Source organism: Drosophila montana, unplaced genomic scaffold (assembly GCF_035044405.1).
Source record: "Drosophila montana isolate Dmon_TW-CO22-7 unplaced genomic scaffold, ASM3504440v1 contig_2626_1, whole genome shotgun sequence".
In the NCBI taxonomy this organism is placed as follows: Eukaryota; Metazoa; Arthropoda; class Insecta; order Diptera; family Drosophilidae; genus Drosophila; species Drosophila montana.
The window spans coordinates 1,312,989-1,338,286 of record NW_026997490.1 but is presented as its reverse complement, the minus strand read 5'-3'; the positions used below and the strand labels follow the sequence as shown (position 1 = coordinate 1,338,286).

General features: G+C 45.6%; 3 protein-coding genes across 3 annotated transcripts; 1 reads left to right on the top strand and 2 right to left on the bottom strand.

Moving 5' to 3' along the window:
• Positions 1 to 772: 772 nt before the first annotated feature.
• Positions 773 to 8,193, bottom strand: LOC135429253 (uncharacterized). Its single transcript, XM_064683518.1, has 5 exons — positions 7,464 to 8,193; positions 7,169 to 7,386; positions 6,963 to 7,107; positions 5,082 to 5,780; positions 773 to 3,614 (listed from the first exon to the last, which is right to left on the bottom strand). Exons 1-5 carry the CDS (start codon positions 8,118 to 8,120, stop codon positions 1,365 to 1,367), a joined length of 3,969 nt encoding a protein of 1,322 aa, XP_064539588.1. The 5' UTR covers positions 8,121 to 8,193; the 3' UTR covers positions 773 to 1,364.
• Positions 8,194 to 12,317: 4,124 nt separating this feature from the next.
• RpI135 (RNA polymerase I subunit Rpl135) lies at positions 12,318 to 15,994 on the top strand. The gene is made up of 3 exons (XM_064683504.1): positions 12,318 to 12,466; positions 12,525 to 14,024; positions 14,085 to 15,994. Exons 1-3 carry the CDS (start codon positions 12,389 to 12,391, stop codon positions 15,882 to 15,884), a joined length of 3,378 nt encoding a protein of 1,125 aa, XP_064539574.1. The 5' UTR covers positions 12,318 to 12,388; the 3' UTR covers positions 15,885 to 15,994.
• A 2,239-nt stretch (positions 15,995 to 18,233) lies between these two features.
• Positions 18,234 to 25,208, bottom strand: AP-2alpha (adaptor protein complex 2, subunit alpha). Its single transcript, XM_064683582.1, has 8 exons — positions 24,883 to 25,208; positions 23,833 to 24,237; positions 22,248 to 22,459; positions 21,139 to 22,184; positions 20,150 to 21,071; positions 19,806 to 20,089; positions 19,539 to 19,743; positions 18,234 to 19,474 (listed from the first exon to the last, which is right to left on the bottom strand). Exons 2-8 carry the CDS (start codon positions 23,894 to 23,896, stop codon positions 19,397 to 19,399), a joined length of 2,811 nt encoding a protein of 936 aa, XP_064539652.1. The 5' UTR covers positions 23,897 to 24,237; positions 24,883 to 25,208; the 3' UTR covers positions 18,234 to 19,396.
• Between the last annotated feature and the right edge of the window lie 90 nt (positions 25,209 to 25,298).

Below are 25,298 nucleotides of genomic sequence, written 5' to 3'. Positions count from 1 at the left end.
AATGGAGGGGCGTAGCAGAGAGGGGTTGGGTGGAATTGTTCACTGTTGACAGCGCATGTTAAGGATAAGTGAATGTAAAAAGTCTGTTCGCTTTTAAAAGCATATGAAGCTGTGTTTTCTTTATGCCTGACTGGAAGCAAACTATCCCACACACACACACACGCACTCAGTTTGCATTATATTTGAAGGGGGGTGGCATTTGCATAAAGAAGCAGCAGAGGACTGCGCTAACTAGTTAGCGGACGGCAGCAGTTTTTACTTGCATATGCAGTGACGATAATGCGACACCCCCCCCCCCACCCTCCTCCCCCTTAACCCCTTTGGGCTGGCCACCCCCCTCACACACGACACAGTGGCGTCGCGTGATGGCTGGCTGCGCGTCTAAGTGAGCAGACAACTGCACAGTAAATCTATGCGAAATTCTTGTCATGCGTGCGTGACTCTAATAAGTGGAATTCTTGTCCCACATTCCGCACGTTTTCAGATGAGCTTAAAATCCCCGTCTAGTTTGGAGTCGATATCCTTATTAGTAGCAGGCTATTTAGGGCACTTGTTCACTCAATCAGAAGCATTTTTAAAAGCATTACAAGTTAGGAAAACAACAAGAAACTATAATAATTAAATTAAATTATTATTAACTATAATAATTAAAATGTTTCTTTTCATTTCGTTCATTTATCAATCACAAAGTGTAAAGTCAGGAGTTTGAGCCCCCGAGTATAAGCGGAAGATAATTTAAATATTTAAGACAAATAAAATTCCATTCCCGAAGTTTATAGTAAACATTTATTTATTTTGCGTATTTAATCGAAAGGCCCAAAGCACACAATTGACGTACATATGCATGACATATGTCCATATGCATGACGTACAAATGCATGACATACATATGCATGACATACCTATGCATGACATACAAATGCATGACATACATATGCATGACATAGACATCCATGACATGCCTATGCATGACATAATATGCATGACATCCATAAGCATGACAGTCATATGCATGACATACCTATGCATGGCATACATATGCATGACATACCTATGCATGACATACATACATATGCATGACATACCTATGCATGACATAACATACATGTGCATGATATACATGTGCATGACATACCTATGCATGACATACATATGCATGACATATATAGCTATAGGAATCGGGCTGAGCAGTAAATCAGCGAGTATTCGTAGTTTATAATTAAATTTATAGTGTATCATTTTACCATGCATTGGATAAGGTAGAAAGTACTCCAGTTTTCGATATTCCCATTGATTTTTTTTTTATAATTAGAAAATGTTACCAGAAGCGAACTTCCCTGGAGTCCTGATAGAAAGTCTTGAAGTTAACAATTGCCTTCCTTCTCCTGCGCCTGCTCCTCCTCCTGCTGCTGCTCCTGCTGCTGCTCCTGCGGCTGCTCCTGAGGCTGCTCTTGAGGCTGGTCCTGAGGCTCCTCCTGCGGCTGGTCCTGAGGCTCCTCCTGCGGCTTCTGCTGCTCTCCACTTTCGGACTGCTCCTGGTCTCCACATTTGGGCTCCTCTTTCTCTCTACTTTCGACCTGCACCACTTCGCTTTGAGCGTCTGCGGCATAGGGCAATGCTCGCAGACGTTGCACCAAGTCCTCCAAAGTCTCCGTCTGGGCAGCTGGCACATCTTTGACCCTCTCCTGCTCCGTTGTCTCCTTGCTGCGCTGCTTCTTGTGGGCATCCTCATGACGCTTTGCGGCGCACAGCTGCGCTTGGGGTTGGCTCCTTGGTATGGTTGGGCTCTTTGGTATGGCGCCCGTGGACTGCTGCATGGCCAGCTGGCTGGCGATGGTCGTGACCGTCACGCAGCAGGCGGCTTCACTGGGTTCCTCCACGGTGCTTGTGCTGGCTATGGGGACAGTGTCCAGGCTGCTGGTTGCCTGCTCCTCGACGGGCAGCGTTTGCTCCAGCAGCTCCGCCTCCTGGCGCCGTGTCGCCTCACGCTTCGCTATGCGATTGATCATCGCGGTGCCGCGCTCGGATGTGTGACTCAGCCGGGCGATGAGCTCATCGCCCTCCAGTTCCAGGCGACGCAGTCGCTCCGCCCGATTCGCAGACACGCGCTCAATGTCCTCCAGGCGCTGCTCCACGGTCTGCGAGATGCTGGCCACGCTGAGAGCGGTTGTAGGTTCCTCGACTGTGGCTCGATCCTGATCGTGCCGCTCGTGCAGCGTGTCCAGCTTGTTGGCCAGACCCTCGCCGCGCTCCGTGTTCCGCGAGAGCTGCGTCAACAGCTGTTGGCTCTCCTGCTCCAGACGCTGCAGCCGGGCCGCACGACGCGTCGTGTAGGCCTCCTCATCGGCGGTTAGGGGAGTTCCGACCGGCTCCTCCTTGGGCTCCTCCTCGGTGTTGCTCTCGAAGCTCGCCTCGCGACTGGGCGCCCGTCGAATGCGATCCAGCGACTTCTTCAGATAGTGTCCACGATCTGTGGTGCGTTTGATCCGCGACAGCAGCTGGCGCGACTCCTCCTCGAGCCGGCCCAGGCGCTCGGAGCGCTTGCGCGTGTACTCCTCCTCGCGCGGGGTCAGACTGCCTCCGCCCCCGCCGGTGGCTGGAGCGGAGCTGGCGCGCGTCAAGCGCTCCAGGCGCTTGCGATTGATGAACTCATCGAGCGGCACCGCATGCTGCACGGGCGCAATCTCGTCCTGGAAGCGACACAGCTGCACCTCGAGGCGCTCCCGATTGCCGCTCGTTTCCAGCACCTGCTGTATCAGTGACTGGCACTGTTGCTCCAGTTTCTGTATGCGACTCGCCGTGCCCGCGTCTGTGGCTGTCGGAGAGGGCGACAGCGAGCTGACGGCGGGCTCCAATTTGCCGCGCTGTCTGCTGCGTGAACTGTGCACGGTTTTGGCCACGGCGCCGCGTGACGATCCAGCCACATCCATGTCGTCCTCTTCGTACTCGCTGCCCTCGCGCCAGCCGCAAGTGGGCGGCGCGCTATTCCAGCGCAAAATAATCTCCTCATCCTGCTCCTGCTCGGCTTCGGCAGTCGCAGCTGCCGCCGCGGCCTGGCGACCCGGCGATGTGCTTTGCATGCGCTTTATTTTGCGCGTGTGCTCGAACTGATCCCTCAAGTGTTTGCGACGCGGTGCTGTCTCCGCCTCATCAACGCCTGCGGCTGCTGCTGCGGCGGCAGCAACTGCTGCTCCCAGCGCTGTATCCTCGTCTGAATGTGGCCCGGAGTCGCTGTAACCACTTTCCGCCGAGTGATTGGCATCCTCGAGTTTGCGTCGCGCGAATTCGCGGCGCCAATCGTTGCACTGTTCCTGGCTTTCGTCGTTTTTGGCCCGGGCCGCCGCCCATTTGCGTCGACAATATTCCAGCTCGTCCTTCAGCTCGCTGAGCAGGCGTCGCTTCTGCTGCAGCTGGTAGCGCAATATCTGCTCCTGTGTGTGCAGCTGGCGATGCTGACGCTGCATTTTACCAACCAAATGCCAGGTTTTCGTCAGCTCCAAGCTGACCGCACTTAAACGCTTCTCCTGCTCGTTCAGCCTGTAGTCCAAGTGACAGTTGAGGGTCTTCAGACGATTCGTTTCCTTAACCAGCGATTTCTTTTCCAAAATCAGATCCTAATTGCGGGTCAAGCAGAAAATTTAGCTTAATTTTGTGGCTTTTAAAGGCGTCAAGTGCTGCGGAGCTGTCGTAAGCGTAGCAAATCCTATAGATATAAGTTATCTAGGAATTCAATTCCATAATTCGGATTGAACCCTTAGGGTTCCCTTAGGCTATAAGGTATCCAGGAATACTGAGCTGAAGACAACCTTCACCTAATCAATATTCCATAGTTCGGATTGAATCCAACTTGTCAAAGACGTAATTTCTCTTGATCTGCTTACGGTCCTAAACCTAAGGGGTTCCCTTAGGCTATAAGATATCCAGAAATTCGGAGATTAGGGGGCTGCTGGAAGACAACCTTGGCCTAATCAACATTTCATAGTTAGGATTAAATCCAACTGGTCAAGTCTTTAATTTCTCTTTATCTGCTTCTAGTCTAGAGCCTTAGGGTTCTCTAAGGCTATAAGATATCTAGGAATTCAGAGATTAGAGGGCTGCTGGAAGACAACCTTCGCCTAATCAGCATTCCATAGTTCGAATTGAATTCAACTGACTTAATTTTTATTGGCTTTGGCTTTGCTCTAGAGCCTTAGGTGCACTAAGGATTTTATCTGGCCTTACCTCGGTAGACTCTTCTATTGTGGTTTTTGAATTGATAACATCCAACTACTCTTTCCCCTTTTTATTCTCATTGAAGGGAAAACCGAGTGTGAATCTATTTCACATGTTTATTTAGTTACACTTTGAAACTTTTGCAAGCTTCGAATGCAGTTTTCAGTTTATTTCCAACTGTCTCCAACTCTCCAGAGCTGGTAAGTCTATCAATAAAAGCTTCCTATTGGGCAGCATCTTCCACAGCCCCAGGACTGGACTTTGTTTTATTCACACAAAACCAACTAGCTAGCCCCAATATACTTGCTGTGCTGCCCATCAATATCAGGTACTAGATGACGTGAACTTCAAAAGGACTGTGTTTAACTTAAGACTTCATGTTGATGAGCACTCACTGGTCTTCCTCAATGGAGTGCCGAAATTGTTGCTCACTGACTTTGCTAATCCGGGAGGCGAACCCCGGCTATTCCCGCCTGCCGAAAAAGTATGCAACATGTTTTGTGCTCGCCCGATAAATTCAATTATGTGCACAACAACTGGCAACCAACCCACTTTTTGCTGACTCGAAAAACCCGAAGCTAGTCCCTGCCCGGACGTCAGCAATAATGAAGCTACGCCTGCTTGGCCTGCACTTTACTAAATAAAGCGCTTAAGTGAATAATGCAAAACTTTGCAACAGCCCTAGGACCAGCAGCAGGACCAGCTCCAGGACAGACAAGGACACGGACATGGACATGGGCTGGCTGGCTTGGGGACGTTGCTGCACTTCATCAGCAAACCGGATGCGACAGCTAACAAGCCCGATTGTCCGCAGCACTTGAGCAGCAGCTCGACACCCGACGCCTGCTCCGGCTCCAGCAAGCACTCACCTTCAGCTTGATGTAGGTCTTGCTCACGCTCAGCTCCGGCGCCTTGCCCGTTCCCGTTGTTGTTCCTGTTGTTGTTGTTGTTGTTGGAGTTGTTGTTGGTGCTGTTGTTGTTGTGGCCGCAGTCTTGTGGGCATCCTCGGTGGCTGCCAGTGCTGGTGGCTGCTCTTCAAACTGCACGCGCTCGATTTTGTGGTGACTCAAGAGCTCCATCAACACTTTCCAAACTTTTGGCAAGTTGCCAATGATTTCTTGGGCCGTAGCAACTTTTCCCATAATTTCGGGCTCATGGCTTTTTAACGTAGCCGCAGCGGTTGCACCACCAACTCCTCCTCCTCCTCCTCCTCCTCCGATGCGCCTGCGATGCTTCCTGCCGCTGCTCTCCGGCCTCACAGAGCAGTCGGTGATGTCTCCGCTCAAGGCCCTGACCTCACTGCCGGCTGCCTGCTCTGGGTTTGGCGTGGGCGTGGGCGTGGGCGTTGCACTGCGACTTTTGTCACTCTCGTGCTCGTCGTCGCCCGATTTGGCCGCCTGCTCGACCAGCTCGAATAGGAGCTTGGGCAGCGTGGCGCCATCGCTGCAGCTGCCCTCCGCCTGGGTCATCTCGTTCAACAGGTCGCGATTCTCCTCCAGCATTTGTGTCAAGCGATCAATATCCAGATTATTCTTGCCATTGAAACCCATTACCAGCTGGCTAAAGAGCTGTCGACAAGAAAGAAATGCAATAAGTGTGTGTATCAAGAGCTGAGTTAACTTGAGCAGCGTCTGATATTGCAGAAGCTAGGAGAGGAGTTTTTTTTAGGATTCCGTTTCCTATCGCTTTTCTATCGCCTTTTTATCCTACACCGAATGCAATTGGCCTACTGCTGTGTAAATCCTTACACTATGTATTCCATGCTATTCATGATATCGCTTTTCTATCGCTTTCTTATCGTCAATTGAGCGGAAGATCTTTGCCTAAATAAAAACCTCTAAGGGATACATTTACTTTCACATTCTTATCTTCCATTGAATTAAAGCGTTTCACGTTTATTCCATGCCAGATATCGCCTTCCTATCGTTTTCTTATCTTACGTTTTGAGAAATTTCTTAAGTTCCTTTCGAAGTGCTTTGCCTAGGCAATATATATTTACGCGAGCGATATCGCATTCTTATTTCCCAACAAGAATAAGTTATTTTCCTTTGGCAAGATTCCTATCCAATCCTATTTCGTTCCATGCCATATATAGTTTTCTTATCGAGTTCCTATCTTCCATTAAGAGAAATTGTGTTGGTTTCATTTCGCCAGGACGACACATTCGCGACAATAATATAACTTTTTGTTTGGTTTCATGACTCCGATTTGGACAGTGAAATAGGTTTTCTATGGATTTCTCAAGTTCCTTTAGGAGAAGTGCTTTGCCTAGACAATATAAATTAATATTAATTTCCAAAAAAAATAAGTAATACTCCTGACAAGATTCCTGGTCAAAAAAAATTCCATTAGCCAAAAAGATGCTATCCTATCCTATTTCGTTCCCAGTTATCGTTTTCTTATCGTGTTCATATCTTCCGTAAATGAAAACATTCGCGATATTAATAAAACTTTTTGTCTGGTTTCATGATACGGATTTCGACAATGAAATAGATTTTCTATGGAAATATGTTATTCTCCTTTAGCAGGATTCCTCGGCAAAAATATTCTTTAGCCAAAGAGATGCTATCCTATTCTATTTCGCTTGGAATTCAGAAAAACGCGCGTGGGAAGCTCAAAAGGGGAATCAAGTGTAATTTTTGTTTATATATTTAGCCGAATCCTTCAGGTTTTTGCGTGGCTGCCGCCGAACGAAAACACTTCAAAATGTTACCAGTTTTTTTCTGTTTTTGTTTTTTTTTTGTGCCTACCAAATTGACTGCGCCCACTTGGTCCTTGAGCGCGCGCTTCTCGTACTTGTGCTCGGCGCATTCGTCTCGCAGCTTGGCCAGCTGCTCGTTGGCTGTTTCCAGCTCCTTGAGCAGCTCTTGATTGCGCTCCTCGAAGCCTTTTGTTCTGCGAAAAGGGAAATTGAAAGTGGCGCACGGAAAGGTCCCCCCAAGGCTGGCACACTTACTTCTCCTGCTCGGCGATTAGCTCATCCTTTTTAATCGAGATGAGACGCTGCAAATTCTCATATTCCGCGGCGGCAACGCGTTGTCGCTCCTCGTACAGCTGCCGCAGCTGTCGTATATTCACGAGCTGACGTTCGTACTCCTGGCGCAGATTATTGGACATGATCTTCATTTCGCGCTCGCTGAACGAGTTCTCTATCTCCTGCAGTTTCATCTTGAGCTGGGCAACAAAAAGAAACCAAAACCTTCGATTAAACGGAAGCTGCCTGGAAAGCTTTTTCGGTTAGCTCCTCGAACCTGTGCACACTGCTCCTCCTTGACGCTGAGCATCTGCTTGCAGCAGCAGATGACCTCCTTGAGGGTGCCCACCTGGCGCTGCACCACATCCACCTCGCTGCGCAGCGACAGATTATCCGCATTGGCCAGCTGCAGTGCCAGCTGTGCATTGGCCAGCTCAATGTTGGCATGACGACTCCGACTACTGGGATTCTCATCATCCGGATCCAGTTGCTCCTCCAGCTGCGCCTCCACAGCTGGCGCTGGGTGAGTTCCCTCCGCTGCCGCCTCGCCCTGTGTCTGCCTGCGCAGACGTTGATTTTCCGCCTGCTCCTTGGCCAATTGCTGGCGCAAGCTGACCAGCTCCTCGCGCATATCCTGGACGGCCGTTTGACGTGCCAGTCGCTTGCTGGCCAGCTGCTCCCGGAACTCCTCCAGCGTGGGCTCACGCTCAGCGACGGTTGACTCCGGTTTGGTCTCCATGTTGGCTATGGCTTGCTCCGGCTCCAGCTGCACTTTGGCTGCAGTATCGGCAGGCAGCTGCTGCAGTATTAAATTCTCGTGCTCAATCTGCTGCCACCAGGGCTCATCGGGCGCCGTTGGCAGCGTTGCGCCCACGCTCGCCGTGGACGGATCTGAATCATGTGCTTCGGGCTGCGTTGACTCGGCATTGCCCATTCTTGCAGTGCTTTATTTTTCGCGCAGCAGGCCAAGAACAAAGAAACGATCCGCTGTCTGCCCTGTTTCTGGTATGCCAAATGCACTCGAATTTATTGCAATCGTTTTGTTGTTGCCAGCTACTGCGTATGTTTACTTTTTGTGGCACTCGCTTAAGATTTACGTTAATGCGACTTTTCTGCTTTTCTGATTTTCTGCTTTTCTTCTAGCCAAAGAGCATGAAAGCGCACACAAAGAGCTGCCGCCCCGATCCCCGATCAGTTGAACCGTTTCAAGTTGAACAAAAAACCTCTATATATATATTGATATATAGATATATAGTTCTATCACACGCGCGATTTCGCAATTTTTGATTGACTTTCACTTTCAAAGGCAACCAAAAAAATAAATGTTCTTAGAAGTTATAGAAGTTGTTTGGCTATATATTTACCGGAATATATATACACTTCTTTGTTCAGCAAAAACTTTACAAAAATAATAAATATATATATATGATATGTAAGCGTAAAGTAATTCTCTAGTATACATATGTTGTTGTATGTATTCGTATGGAAAATTTTCGATTTTCTATCCGTCGCGAGGCACTGTGCGCTTGGCCAGCTCGTGAAAAACTGAGAAAAGCCATCTAATGGCTGGCTATTTTTAAAAAAAAAAGTAAAGAACAAGTTCTCTTTTTCTCTGGGTGCTCGTCGGTCAGGGCTGCTCCCCGAAATGCTTTGTTGCATAGAAACTATGCAGGCAGACTCTCCCACTCTTCCACTCTCCCACTCTCCCATTCGGGCGATCAGACAGGATTTTCCCCGAATTCCTTAATTTATATACTTTCGAATGCATTTTAATTAAAATCTATCACATGATTAAGTTTTAAATTTAGCTGCGACACGTCAAGCCACATTATGACTAACAGACAGCAAAAGAAAAAAACAGTTGCCACTTTTGATCAAAACAAAATAAGTAGCGAAGCATTACCTTGGCACTGAAAGATCTGCACAAAACTGGCATAAATATGTAGAAACATGAGAGAATAACTTGCCTCTCGGCTTGTGAAAGTTTTAATACCCTAGGGGAATAACGATCACATAATCTGAACTAAGGGAATTTACAATTGATTGTGCCCTGGGAATTTAATGATATTGTAATCCAATATTGAAGAAGAAATAGAATGCAACGCGAAATCAAATATGATCATAATTAATTTAAAAAAGCGCTTGTTTGAATATTTTCATATAAAATTTTGATGTAAATCACTTTGATTTAAAGAAAAATATGATTACAACTTAAACTAATTTGCGAAAAGCTTATATTTAATACATACTATTTAAAAAAAGAAATGGAATCATATTTATATTGACTATGTACAATCATAAAAATACGAAGAAAAATAAAGGGCTATCTTCGGCACACCGAAGATTTAATACCCTTGCATGCCAAACTTTTTCATAATGCTCATAGTGATTTGTCCATATCTAAGAAGCACTGGGAAAATAGTTAATGCCCAGTATGGTTAAAATATCTTGAAAAACAAAAAAGTTTTCCATACAAGAACTTAAATTTCGACCGATTGTTCCCATGGCAGCTATATGATATAGTGGTCCGATATTGATAAGATTTTGCATATATATGAGAAACATAGTAAAAGTGATAAATGCCGAGTTTGGTTTAGATATCTTGATAAACAAAAAAGTTTTTCATACAAGAAGCTACTTTGCGACTGATCGTTCCTATGGCAGCTATATGATATAGTGGTCCGATCCAGCTGGTTCCGACATTTGCACTGCGTGCAACAGAAAGATGCACTTCTGCAAAATTTCATGACGATAGCTTTAAAACTGAGAAACTGGTTCGCATAGAAACAGACGGACAGACGGACGGACGTACGGACAGACGGACATGGCTATATAGAGTCTGCTGTTGATACTGATCAGGAATATATACTTTATTGGGTCGGTGATGGCTTCTTCTATGCGTTACGACACAATTATAATAATCTCTGCAAGGGTATGAAAACGATATATGGTAGCCATATGATATGGCATTTTTAAATAAAATCCTGCTCATAAGCTAGGAGGGAAGTTTATTATATTTAAGTTCTATCGAAATATATCTATAAATAGAATATAATGTTGGATTTGACGACCCTTCCATGTATAAATAGTATCAATAAACAAGTTTTTATGCGACAAATTCTGTTTTCAACCAAAAGTTCCCAAAGGCAGCTATATGATATAGAAGTCCGATCAGGCCAAATTCAATATGTGTGCAAACTTTCCACATTTAGCCCTACTGAGAGCTCAGTTCACATAGTTAAGCCCATGGCTAGAACTATTCTCAAGTAAATATGCTCTATATGTGGGAAGATTTCTCAACTTCATTAAGGAAACAGAACTTCACATTTATACGCAATAAAAGATAACCAACAACTATTCTTATGAGCTATCATTATTAAATGGGGGTCAAAACCTTTCCCTAATGAGATCTTCAGGCAAACCTAGCATCTAACTTATTAAGAAAGCAAACAAATGCATGTGTTTAAATCGGAGCAGCGCATATCTAGTATATATTTTTATATGGCGCAGCATTTGTGTTTGCATTGTTTTTTTTGTTTTTTTGTTTTTTCAGATGCACTCCCACCGAAAAAGTTTTTGGCAAAAGTTTCAAATGAAAATGCATTTTGCAACAGATTTTTCCACTGGCAACGCCAATTTTATTTTAGCCATTTTTTTTGTTTTTTTCGGCTAACTTGGCCATTGTCGACGGCATTTGAAAAAGTGGGAAACACGCAGCAATGACTTTGAATGAGCAGAACGTGGAGGCAAGGCGGGGCTGGGGCTAGGACACACACACACACACACACACACACACACATTCGGAAGGGTTTCCTGCTGCTGCTGCTGCTGCTGCTAAGTGTCGCCCTGCAAGAGAGGAAGAAGCGCGGGGGCGCGGGAGCGACACACTCGAAGAGACATTGAGAGCTGTGCGAGCAGCTCAGGCTTGAAAATGAAAATCAACAATGCAATTTGCCATGTTGCCTCTTTGTTAGCCCGGCCAAAACAGAATGGAAAATAAAATGTAAGCGACTAAAACTTGAAGCCCGTTTGCCAAAAACTTGCTAACCAGCCACGCCCCCATCCCTCCCTCCCCCCCCCTGTGCCGCCGCCTCTCGTTGCCTTCATCAACTTTGGGCGAGATTGCGCGCCAGGCAAATGTACAGTAGCAAAAAGTTGACGTCACGAGCGGGATAGAGGGGTGGAGAGGGGGGGGGGGGGGCGGTTGCGAGATGGTGGGAGTGAGATAGAGCGCTTGAGAAAATGTGCATTGTGTTCATTATAATAGCATAATAAACCGAAGCGCCTGTGTTGCAGCTTCTTTTGTTGCTGTTGCTGTCGCTTGGCTTCTCGTGTTTTCTCAAGTTTCAGCAGTTATTCTTTGACTGGCTGAAGTTAATAATAACTAATGAAACTTTTTGCATCTTCATTATGCCGACCGGCTCATATGGCAGGCTGGCATCGACAGCGCCCCCTGTGGTTAATTAGCGTAACTTTGACCAAAATATTGCCAGCCCGCTATCTCCCTCTCGCACTCATACAACTCAAACCACAATGAAGGGAGCAGGACTAGGCTGTTCTGTCAAGAGGCAAGCTCAGGAGCTGCACTCACACACATAACTAATGCAACAAACTTGTGCATATTTTGCGGCTGACACTGCCCAAGCAACAACAACAACAAGGATATAACGGGACAAGCAGGCAACTTCATTAAGCAGCAACACGTTGACACTTCCGACTTGTGCTTCATTTCCGTTGCCATGCATTTATACATACAAATTGTTACAGGACTTACGTGCTTATGTGTCCTTGCCATCCATTACACACAATTGCGCAGCTGCATTATCTAAACTTTGCACCTGCAACACACTTGTTAACTACACAGCACATTTAAATAAAACACAATTTTGGCGCGAAACTGTGCGTCAGCTGCGCAAGAATTAACGCAAGTGGAAGATTACGCTCCAGTGCACAATTTGCATTTCATTGCATTACGTCATAAAAGTCCAATAAGCAGTTCACATTGCTTCCTATCAGAACGTATACAGCGTGACGTCACAAAGCTACCGACAAGCTACCTTCTAAGACTCAAAATAAGTGCCTGCAACAGGTTGGCAGCGCCGCCGATAAATACCAGATAGTTATCGATAAGTTTAACAGCACGTGCAACTCGAAGTGCCGTTTAACTTTGTTTACGTTCTTACTTACTGGAATTCTTGAATAATGGACAACATGAAAGAGTATCCAGTGCTAACAAATTCGCGGCCCGAGTTTAAGCAAATACCCGAAAAATTGAATAAGGTAAACTGTTGCCTGCCGCCAAGCATAGCCTTTAATACAACAACACCGTGTCTTGCAGCATCTCGCCAATTTGGGTGCACCGCATGTGGACTCTTTCGATGAAATGCTCAGCGTGGGCCTGGAGCATGTGGCTAGATATATGGTGCCGCAGCAATTCCAAACACCCGCCGGCGAGCGTATTAGCATAAATATTGAGGGCATTTGGATAACCAAGCCGCAGGTGCCGATGGACGTGATTGATGTGCGCACCCGTGAAATATATCCAACAGATGCACGCCAATTGCACGCTTCCTACTCGGGTGTGTGCTCCGTGCGTCTAGGCTGGAGTGTCAACGATCTGGAAAAGCCCGCCATCAATATGGATCTGGGTGAAGTGCCGGTCATGCTGCGTTCACGTGCCTGCAATCTGGGCAATGCCACGCCCCAGGATATGGTTAAGCATGGCGAGCACGACAGCGAATGGGGCGGCATCTTTGTGATACGCGGCAACGAGAAGATCGTGCGCATGCTCATCAACACGCGTCGCAATTATCCGATCTGCGTGAAGCGCTCCTCGTGGAAGGACCGCGGTCACAACTTCAGCGAACTGGGCGTCATGGTGCAAACAGTGCGAGACGATGAGCTGTCCCTGACAAATGTGCTGCACTATCTCAACAATGGCACCGCTCGCTTTATGTTTTCCCATGTCAAGCGCCTGTCCTACGTGCCCGTCTGCCTCATACTCAAGTGCCTGATGGACTACACGGACGAGCAGATCTACAATTGCCTGGTGCAGGGCTACGAATCGGATCAATACTATTTGACCTGTGTGCAGACCATGTTGCGCGACGTTCAGAACGAGGGCGTCTACACATCCGCCCAGTGTCGCTCCTTTATTGGCACCCTCTTCCGATCGCGTTTCCCCGAAGTGCCCGACTGGCTGCCGGATGAGGCCGTGACCGAGTATATAATGCGCGAGCGCATCATGGTCCATCTGGCGACGAACGAGGAGAAATTCCAGCTGATTGTTTTCATGGTGCAAAAGCTATTTCAGTGCGCACAGGGCAAGTACAAGGTAGAGAATGTCGACTCGGCCATGATGCAGGAGGTGCTGCTGCCCGGACATCTCTACCAGAAGTATCTGGGCGAACGCATTGAGATGTGGCTGCTGCAGCTGCGCCGCTGTCTGCTAAAGAAACTTAACGCACCCGATTCGCTGGCGAGCAGCAGCATCATGACGCAGTGCATGCGACAGGCGGGTGGCGTGGGACGCGCCATGGAATCCTTTCTCGCCACGGGCAATGTGGCCTCGCGCACTGGCCTCGGTCTGATGCAGAGCAGCGGTCTAGTGATTATGGCGGAGAACATCAATCGCATGCGTTACATGTCCCATTTTCGGGCCATTCATCGTGGCTCCTACTTCACGACCATGCGTACGACGGAGGCGCGTCAGCTGCTGCCCGATGCCTGGGGCTTCATTTGCCCGGTGCACACGCCCGACGGCACGCCCTGCGGTCTGCTTAACCATCTGACCCTGACCTGTGAGATATCCAAGAGGCCGGCTCCCAAGCTGGTGCAGGTGAGTTACCTTTGAGCCCCTAATCCCGACTAGCTTTAATCGGATTCTCCACATTCCCAGGCCATTCCAGCTATGCTGTTGGAGATGGGCATGATGCCCTTGTCGCAGCAGGGCCAGCCGGATGCCAAGCTATATGTCGTGTTTCTGGATGGCAAACACTTGGGCCACATTTTCCAGACCGAAGCAACCAAAATGGTCGAGGATTTGCGCTATGCCAAGATCACGGGTCAAGTGCCTGAAATGATGGAAATTGGTTTTATACCGTACAAGAAAAATGGCCAGTTCCCGGGTCTGTTTCTATCCACGGGTCCGACGCGCATGATGCGTCCCGTGTGGAATCTGAAATGGCAGCGCGTCGAATACATTGGCACACTGGAGCAGCTGTACATGGAGATAGCCATCGATGAGAAGGAAATGTATCCAGATTTCACCACACATCTCGAGCTCTCCAAGACGCACTTTATGAGCAATCTGGCCAATCTGATACCGATGCCGGACTACAATCAGTCGCCGCGTAACATGTACCAGTGCCAGATGGGCAAGCAGACGATGGGCACGCCCTGCCTGAACTGGCCCAAACAGGCGGCCAACAAGCTCTACCGACTGCAGACACCAGCGACGCCGCTGTTCCGTCCGGTGCACTACGACAACATACAGCTGGATGACTTTGCCATGGGCACCAATGCCATTGTGGCTGTCATTTCGTATACGGGCTATGACATGGAGGACGCCATGATCATTAATAAGTCGGCCTATGAACGTGGATTTGCCTACGGCAGCATCTACAAGTCCAAGTTTGTGCAGCTGGCCAAAAAGCAAAGCTACTTTGCCCGGCATCCGCACATGCCGGAGCTGATCAAGCATCTGGACACGGACGGGCTGCCGCATCCGGGCACCAAGCTCAGCTATGGTTCGCCTCTCTACTGCTATTTCGACGGTGAGGTCTCCACATTCAAAGTGGTCAAAATGGACGAGAAGGAGGACTGCGTCGTGGACAGCGTGCGTCAGTTGGGCAGCTTCGAGCTGATGCCCCGCAAGACCGTGTGCATAACGTTGCGCGTGGCCCGTCCGGCAACGATTGGGGATAAGTTCGCCTCGCGTGCCGGCCAAAAGGGCATCTGTTCACAGAAGTATCCCGCTGAGGATTTGCCCTTTACCGAATCCGGTCTCATACCGGATATTGTGTTTAATCCCCATGGTTTCCCCTCGCGTATGACCATCGCGATGATGATCGAGACAATGGCGGGCAAAAGCGCTGCGGTCCATGGCGGTGTCTATGATGCGACGCCGTTCCGCTTCTCGGAGGACAACACAGCCATCGATTACTTTGGCAAAATGCTGGAGGCGGGCGGCTACAATTATTACGGCACGGAGCGCCTCTATTCCGGCGTCGATGGACGCGAAATGACAGCGGATATATTCTTTGGCGTGGTGCACTATCAGCGCCTGCGTCACATGGTCTTCGACAAGTGGCAAGTGCGCTCCACGGGCGCCGTGGAGGCGCGCACAAATCAGCCGATCAAGGGCCGAAAACGTGGCGGTGGCGTGCGTTTCGGTGAGATGGAGCGCGATGCTCTGATCTCGCACGGTGCCGCCTTCCTGCTGCAGGATCGCCTCTTCCACAACTCGGACAAGACGCACACGCTGGTCTGCCACAAATGCGGCAGCATTCTGGCGCCACTGCGGCAGATCATCAAGCGCAACGAGACGGGCGGCCTGTCCTCCATGCCGGACACCTGTCGCCTCTGCGGCGACAGCAGCGGCGTCTCCATGATCGAAATTCCGTTCTCGTTCAAGTTTCTGGTAACTGAGCTCAGCTCGGTCAACATAAATGCCAGATTCAAGCTGACTCACATCTGAGACTCGATCTAGTTATTCAATTGTTGTGCATACCTTAACATAATATCGCTATGACTTATCCTTTACATATATTTGTAATAAAGTTACCAAATGTAACCAAAAACCCGTTAGGAATTCCGGCAATTATTCAAATTAAGTGTCAAAAACTAAGTTCAAGACAAAGATGGATATTTGAGGGGGATTTTTTATTTTTACATGAATTTTGACCCAGAATAATGTTGCCAGATTTAGATGACAAATTTATCTAGAGGTTAAACCATGAACGAAGAGACAAACCTCGAGCAAATCTGATAAGATTTGACCGAGTTATGGGGGTGGGAAATTTTGACCTACATCTATATGGGATATTTTAGGGTACCATGTGTACATGAATTTTGACCCAAAATTATATTGCCAGATTTAGACGCCAAATGGATCTTGAGGCCAAACCATGAACAAAGCGTCAAACTTTATGAAAATCGGTTGAGTTTTAACCAAGTTATGGGGTTGGGAAATTTCGACCACGGCACGTTTCAAATAAATTGTCTCAAAGATCTTTAGAAATGAGTTTGAGGCCGATCGAATGGTAAACAAAAAAATGTTTCGTACAAACTTTTTTCGCGATTTTTCCACACATGCGGGTGGAATTTCCCGAAACCCGATCTTAACTTGCAGCTCTGTTCGTTGATCACTTCTCAGTTAATCAGGACAAACAGTTTTATATAGAGTTAAATATAAAAATATATATTTGTAAAAAGTACTTACCTGTCATTCACACACAATATCATTTGATCGTCATCTATCATTAGTCGTGAGACGAACTTATATTAAAACACTGAAAGAACAGAAAAGCAGAGAACATTTGCATTAGCTTAAAAACTCAGCTTTTATTTAAAATGTAATAAGCTAAAGTCAAGTTTATAATACGTACCATTTTTTTCATCTTTCATGCCAAAACCATGCCAATGTATAAAATCCGCCTCCTCCTCCATTGCTGAAGCCGCCGTCTCTTACATAGTTGAAGCCGTTTCCTCCAATATTAAAGACGCCTCCTCCTCCTTTGCTTAGGCTGCCGTCTCCTGCAATTTTAAGGCCGCCTCCCCCACTATTGGTGAAGCTGCCGTCTCTCCATTGTTCAAGCTGCCGTCTCCTCCTTAGCTCCAGCTGCCGTCTCCTCCAAGCCGCCGCCGCCCTTACTTGAACTGAAGCCTGCGACTTACTTGAATTCATGAGAATCGAGTAGAAGGGCCTTAGTTAAGAATACGTTTTTTTTAAAATTGCAGCTCAGCTAGAGGTAGACTTGGTCTTGCATATAAACATACAAAATACATGCATACATTCATTTACATATATAAATGCATACATAATATATACATACATATATTGCTATATACACACATATGTACATTCATACATACATATTATTATATACATACATACAAATATGCATGTATATGATACACACAAAATCATATATACATACATATTGACGTTCGTACTTACACACCCGCATATACATATACATCTACATACATACATAGACATACATAGATTTACATACATATATACAAACATACATACACACATGCATACATACATACACATATATATACATACATACATACACATATACATACATACATGCACATATACATACATACAAACACATATACTTAGATACACACATACATACATAAATACATACATTCATACATACATACATAAATGCATATAAGCATGCATACATATATACATATATGCATGCTTACATACATACTTATATGCATACATGCATGCATACATACATACATACATACATACAAACACACACACACATACATAGGTGAGATAGTATCAAAATGTTTGTTAAATTATCTCTTTAAATCAGATTTCTCAGCCTCCCGCCGCCTTTTGTACTTAGAAAAACTGAATACATAGGTTTTTGAGTTACACTTTTCAAATTTCCATAGATTTTTATTTATTTTAAATACATATTTCTTTATGTTTACAGTTAAATTCCTGCATTTGCTATCTGTAGTTTGTTGTTGTTGTTTTTTTTTCTTTTTTGTTGTAGTTGTTGCTATCTTTTATTGTGGAATTCGTTTAACAATTTAACTATCGCAGCTTTAGAAAATGAATTTCCAAATAGCCAAATAATAGCTTCAAATGTGTGTATATTTTTTCAAGTTTTTTTTATTATACTTATTTGTTCTTGTGTCTCTTGTCTGCAACATTTTATGGCGCTTCAGATGCACATCGGGGGAATAGTTAATACTTGCTGATTGATATCAATGTACTTAATATGATTATGTCCAAACAAAATTTCAACTCGATTTTGAATTTCAAACAGTTTCTATATAGTTGCTTTACTTTGTTTTTTTTTTTGTTTTTTTTTTACATACATATCTATGGTACATATACGAAATAATACATAGTACATGCTCAGGATCAATCGAGAATTTTTGCTATACGTTTATAATAATAAGTTTTTTGTAATGGTTGTCCTTTAATATATATGTACTTGTAGTAGTATTTGTAGTATACTTTATTATTATATTAGTTTGTTCAAGTTCAACAATGTTTAATGTAAGGTTTGTATGTGTAATTTGTGTGTGTCTGTGTGTTTGTTTTATCGAAAAAATTTGTATGTGATTTTCACCATCTAATTATTTGTCTATCATTTAATGAGATTTACCGGCGCCAGCTGCTACTTCTACTAATTCCTCAAGGACCTACGCACTTTACTCCACAATCTCACAATCAAAAAACACTAAACATTGAATTTATTTTCGGTTTTTATGCCATTATGCGTAATAATTTGTTGTTAATAACATAACGATTTTTGTATTTATATCATTCCATTTATAAATTGTTTATAATTTGTTTCTTTTGCTGCTTTATTACAACAATGTTTATATATATATATATATATATGTATATATATACTAGGTATATGCATGTATGCTTGTATGAATCTGTTTTTTATATATATATATATATATATAGTAATATCCAACTGCTAATGCTTGTCATACAACATAATCTAATTATGTTTTACTAATGAACTTTTTGAGCTTAACATTTACAAAGAATTCTCTCTCGTTAGCAATTACAAAAAATAATAATAATAATAATAAGTATATTGAAAATGGAAAATCAGACGCATTTTAACAACTAGCGCGTTAAGAAATATATAAAACATGTGAAAAATTGAATGCGCTGAAAATGGGAAAACAAAACTCACTGCAGTATAGTATAATAGGTGTGTGTGTGCATGTGTGTGTGTATGTGTGTGTGTGTGTGCTGGTAGAGGAGGTAAACATGTGAAGAGGCGTGATCGTGGGCGTGGCATACAAATACGTAGCACAATTAACGGCTTAAACATAGCCCGCATTTAGGTTCGAGGAAACATGTCATTATATACTTTGATTTGATATCATTCTCTAGGTGATTAGGATTGTGCATTCTGTAAATGTGGTTTGCTGCAGTAGCTCCCTAGACACATCCCCCACTTAGACGAGTGTCTGCCTGATTTAAAACTGATCCGACAACAGATCGCATATCTCTCGTGTCACCGTCTCCTTGCTGGCGCGTACGGTTAATCGGAACATCTATAAAAGAAATAAATATATTAATGTTGAATATGCATAAATGAAGATAATTATGCCTCCTCACCTGTGCCTGCTTATTGGGCTCAAGTCGCAGCAGGCAGCCCACCTGCTGTGATTGCGTATGTATGATGCCCGCACATACCATATTGTCTGGGTTGGGATCAACCTGATCGAGCAGCTGCATGCCAAAGCCCATTAGCTTATTGCGTGCACCAGGCAAATCCAGCGGCTGTGCAGCCTTGAACACCTTTTGCGACCGCTGCTGTTCGCTGTGGACGGCAAAGTAAAAGGATTAGATATACCTTTACTCGATAAATGTTTAGTTACTCACCCGCTGAGATTCTTCCATCGCGCGAAAAATGACTCGGCGTTCATTTCGGTTGGCTCGAAGAACTTATTCACGGTGAGCGGCAATATGATGCTAAACTTTTGCTGTGTGCCATTGTAGCGGAAACTGATCTCAATGGTGGGTGAGTCGGCATAATCTTCGATGCATTCAGCGGTCAGCAGCTGCTGGATTTGTGCGCCAGCCTCAAGCGTTGGCTCCACGGCCTTCATTTGCACATTCAACTTGAGCGTGTCCTCGGCAGACCATTGCAGCACGGGATTAAAATTCTAAAATGCAAAAGGAATTGGATATATATTACTATATAGATTCATCCGGACATTACTCACCGTGAGCGGCACTTGCGTCTTGTTGCCATAGAACAAACCCAAACGGCCGAGATTCTGTCTGAACTCGGACTTGACGCCAATCTGGAGCATCTCGTTCTCGAAGAGCACACCGTTATTTTTGAACAGAAATTTCTTGGTGTTGTAGACAGCGCCATTGTTGTTTCCATAGATGTCGCCCAGCACATCGAGCAGCGTGGAGTTGTTGCTGTTGTTCATGTTGTTGATGTTGTTAGCGGGCGGCGTGCTGAGGCCCAGCAAGTCGGCATTGGCATTGGCATTGCTATTCAGTTTGTTGTTATGATTGACGTGCGCATTGTTCTGCGTGATGGATGTGGGCGCTGGGCTCTTCGATTCGCGAATTTCATTCTCGGGCACGCGGCCGGGCTTCTTCTTCTTAAGCACCGCCAGTATGGAGCTCTCGCGCTCCGGGAATGAGGGCATCTCCTCCAGCACCGTGGCCAGAACGTCTGTTGACGCCACAATGCTAAGCTGCAGATATTCGCTGGCGCGCTGCTGCAGCTCCGCATCGGCGGAACGCAAATTGCTGTGCTGCCTGAACACCTCCTGGATGTTGGTGCGTATCTCGGGAAACAGATTGATGAACTTAATGTATGTGGAGAGCAACAGGGCGCGCGTCATGGGCGAGCACAAATGATACTTGGAATGCAGCAGCTTGAACTGCACCAGCGGCGCCGAGCGCGAATCGCCCGCAATCAGATTGCCAAACTCGCCCAATATATAGCCGCCCACCTTGACCATGTTCTCGTGACAGGCGGGCGCCTGCAATGCCTCGAACACGGTCTTGGCGGCATAGCCCTGCACCTCCTCGCGATTGATAACAATCTGTATGACACGATACCAGACCTCCTCCGACACATAATCGCCGGCGATGCGTATTAGATTGAGAATGACATCCACGTACCTACAAAACAAATGAAGGGTGGAATAATTAGCAACAGGGGGGAGCATGAATAGAAGTCCACTCTTACCAGGTGTAGTCTGTGGCGTATTTCTCAGCCAGAATGGCCACCTTGAGTACCATCTCCTCACGTATGGAATAGTCGGCCGTCTCCAGATAGTTGAGCATCTCTTGGACAATCTCCTCGGCATTGCCGCGATCGCACATGGCATAAAGCAAATCGACAGCCATTTGGCGCACCGAAACATCCTTTTCCATTTTCATAGAAAGTATAACCACCTCCTGATGCTTCTTGACCTCCTCGTGCGAGAACTCCGACGTCGCCAGATGGCACATGGACTCCAGCGCCAGATAGCGCAAATTGGTTTCCCGATTGCTGAGGAATTGGCCCAGCTGATTGCAGGCGCGCACGAGCAGATTGGGCTCACTGTCGCTATGTATAATCAGATTGATGGCCTCGAAGAGGACAGCATTTTTGGCATTCGAATGCTGAACCTTCTTGCTCTTGGGCGGCTCCTGCGCCTTATTCAGTATGGTCTCCAGCGTCTCGTTGAGGCGTGCCCGCACGCCGGCCTCCTCGGTGACCGGATTATAGTTCTGCAGCAGTCGCAACAGCTTCACCGATAGCCACGGTGCCGGCACAAAGTAATACGTGTAATCCTGCAGATCCGTATAGCTGGCGGTGACAATGCGCGACAGACGCGACACGGCCAGATTAACGCAGCCCTTATACTCGTCCGGATTGCGCTTGACCAGGGCATCGATCAGCGATGTAGCTGCCGTAACCACGCCCATATGCTGATCGTTGAGCAAGTGTATGATGCGCGAGGTCCACTCGCCGCCGGGTATAATATCCGGCGAGGAGCGAAACAGACGCAGCAAGCACAAGGCCGCCGACTGCTTGACCACATCCATGGTATCGCCCGAGACGAGCAGCTTGGGTATCTCGTTCGAGAAGGACTCGGCCATGTCACGGCTACCAATGTTGGCAATGCACTGCAGCGCTAGATTCACGTGCACCGGATTCCGTGATTGCAAATCATTCTTGATCGACTGAATGATCAGCCGGATCAGATCGCTGTTCGTATTCACCAGCACCGAAATGAACAGATATCCCTGCGAAAAGGAAAGCATTTTGAATATATTTCAATAACAATTAGCTAAGTTCCTATTACTCACGATCTGCTTCTCTGAGTATTTGTTGGAGGACAGCAGATTGACCGCCTCCATGTGGCCAAAGTCAATGTCATGGCCCAGCAGGAATATGAACAGCAGCTTGCACACATATTTCTTCTTCTGATAGCCATCGAGCGTTTTATCGCCTTTAAATTTGCTCCGTATGTTGGCCAACTCTTTGTTTATGCGTTTCACTTCCGCTTCTTTGCTTTTACCTGTGAAATTAGAGAAAGATACGTGAGTTTGTGGAAGTATAAAAGAAAAGAATTTAGTTTCTATTAGCAATAGTTAAGGCATATTATAATTTTGCCACAAGCATTAAAGGAGACATCTTTGTATATAGCACAAAAGGAATATATATGCATATATCTGACCGATTGTGAGCATCAACTTCTGAGTTAAATTATCCAAATATATCTGCCTGTAGCCTTTTCTGTACTAAGATCTCAGCTAAGCTATCTTGCTGATTTTCAAAAAATTCTTTAAAATTTACGATCTTCACCATGCTTCCAATTTATGGGCGATATTCTATTATCGTTCAACTATTAATTCACATAGACATTATAGTTTCTAGAACTGGAGTTCTCGTTTGAAAATCTTTTCCAATTTTTTCCCCCAAGTTTTCAGTATAAGATATAGTCAAGTGTGGGTCAAGGTTTGTGTTGTGCTTTTCTCTTTCTATGAGTCAGGGGGGAAGCTAAGCCGAATTCATCAAGCCGGAAATCACAACTCTCCCGCTCAGTATAACCACTCTCTCGCTCTCTGGCTCTCTGGTCGGCAATTAGTACCAGTCACCGATTTGAGGGATCGGGAGAACGGCCACGCAATAGATATGCTGGCGAGTTAACCAGCAAATGGGCCGTTATGTCTCTGTACGATAAACGAATGGAAGAGCGTCGGGAGTGAGCGCCGGACAAAGCGACAAGTTAAGGCTACAGAGTACAAACAATTTGCGGTACACACACACACACACACACACACACACACTTAGACTCAGATTGATATGAAAGCCGCCCCGCTTTGCGACTGTCGTTCTTCTCGTAATTGAACAAGAAATGTCGACATTGACGCCCCTATGAGAGTTATGAATATATTTGGATAAGAAAAGCGCTGATAAATTGAATTAAAAATTACAAATAAAATAAAATCAAGTAAGAGTGCACTCGACCAGAAAATACCCTGTACGCAGAAGCATATCATTCTCTTCCCTAAGTCCCACAGCATGTAAAATAAACCTTTAATAACCCATGTGTTCAATATCCGATTGATTTGAAATTCTCTAGGCTAAAAGATGACATTCAAATGTAGGCGTATACCAAAGTTTACGGCTCAGTATAGATCCTAATTTATCTAATTTAATAGAAAATTTAATTAATGATAATTTTAAAATAAAATCTTGCGAGAGCTTACATAAGTGCATTTAGCTCGTACAGCCTTATGGATCTACACGAATTTTGATGCTGCTCAAGAATATATGCAATATGCAAAATCAATATACCCACTTTCAGTGAATACAGAGTGTATTTAACAGTCTATTACAGAGTTACGTATGCAATAGCTACATATGTCTACTCATGTGTTTACTTACAATTTCTTATATCCGATATAAACACGGCCAGGCCTCTCATGCCATCCCCCCTCACCGGCGCCATTGTAGTTAGCTTGTTAATTTTCGCTGGTTTTATGCAAACTCGGGGCGAAGAAAAATCTGTGCTCGAGCGCTCGAGTCGATGCGGCGCTCTTATCGCTGCTCAGGCTCCAACGACGACAACAGCAACAACAACAACAGCAAAATGGCAGCAACAACAACCGCAAGAACCACAACAACAACAACAAACGGGAAGCGACAACTGTGCGACGTTGCCACTTGCTGCAGTCAGTTGCTGAGACTGATGAATGGCAAATTTTGATTTGCTAGCGAAAACAAAATAATGTTCTTTTCTCCTGCTCTCACAATCTCTCGCTCGCTGGTGCTCTCTCGGCAGCAGAAGACCTGTTGAAAATAATATATATATATTTGTTTAACAATCAATTGATATCGATAACAGTTTAGTTATTGCTTAATGGCATATTTGGCGCAATTTGAACTTTTGACATTTGGCGAGCAAGCATACGCCCCCCTCACACACTCCTCCACAGCCCGCCCACTCGTTTATATATTTGGCAAGCGCGTTGGCAGCACTTGCAATGTATATATATACATAGTATATATACGTGTGTGTGTGTATTTTAAACAGCAACAACAACGGCTGCTGCAGGCCTGATAACGTTTTGGTTTTGATGACCTTAATGCAATGTTTTATCACATTTTGCACTTGTTTAGGTAAATAAATGTATTATTAGTGCACGATCAGTGCCACCGGCTGGAGCCCTTTGTTGTTGCCAGCACTTATTTTGCTTTCATGTCACGTCTCGCAGTCGTCGTAGTCGACGTCACTTTTTTTTCTTTCTCTTCACATGAACCACAGCCAACGGCCGCAAGATGACGAAGTCGTTTTATTTGCACAGACCGCAAAAACAGCACCACGAAACGTTCCGAAATTTCGTTTTTCTTTTTTTTTTAATGGCATAACACACACACAATTGCTTTAAGTCGCGACTCAAATGCGAATCGAATTTGGTAGCCGCTGGTGCTTACTTTTTGAAACGCTGCAGCCAAAATGTTTTTGCAGAGAGTTTGCTGGAATTTGTGTGTCGTTTCGTTTTGGCTTTCTCACGGCTGCGGCTGCTGCTGCTTTTTTTGGGTTTTCTGTGTTGGGTGTTGGCCGCGGAATGTGTCGATGTGTGTGTGCGTGCCGGCGATGCAGCACTTTATGTAACCCGTGTAAGAATTTGAATTGCGTTCAATTGCTGTTATTAATTGTAAACTAACGCAAAACAAGCAGAGCAGCCAGGCATTTCACGAACTGAAAATTTCTATTGATTTTTCCTCTACTCTCCTCTCCATGCAACAGCCATCTAGCGGACACAGTGCTGTTAAACGTCTGCAACTGGCGCGTTTCGCGTCAAGTGCTGCACAATACATCCAATAGCTGTGCACACTTTCCAGCACTA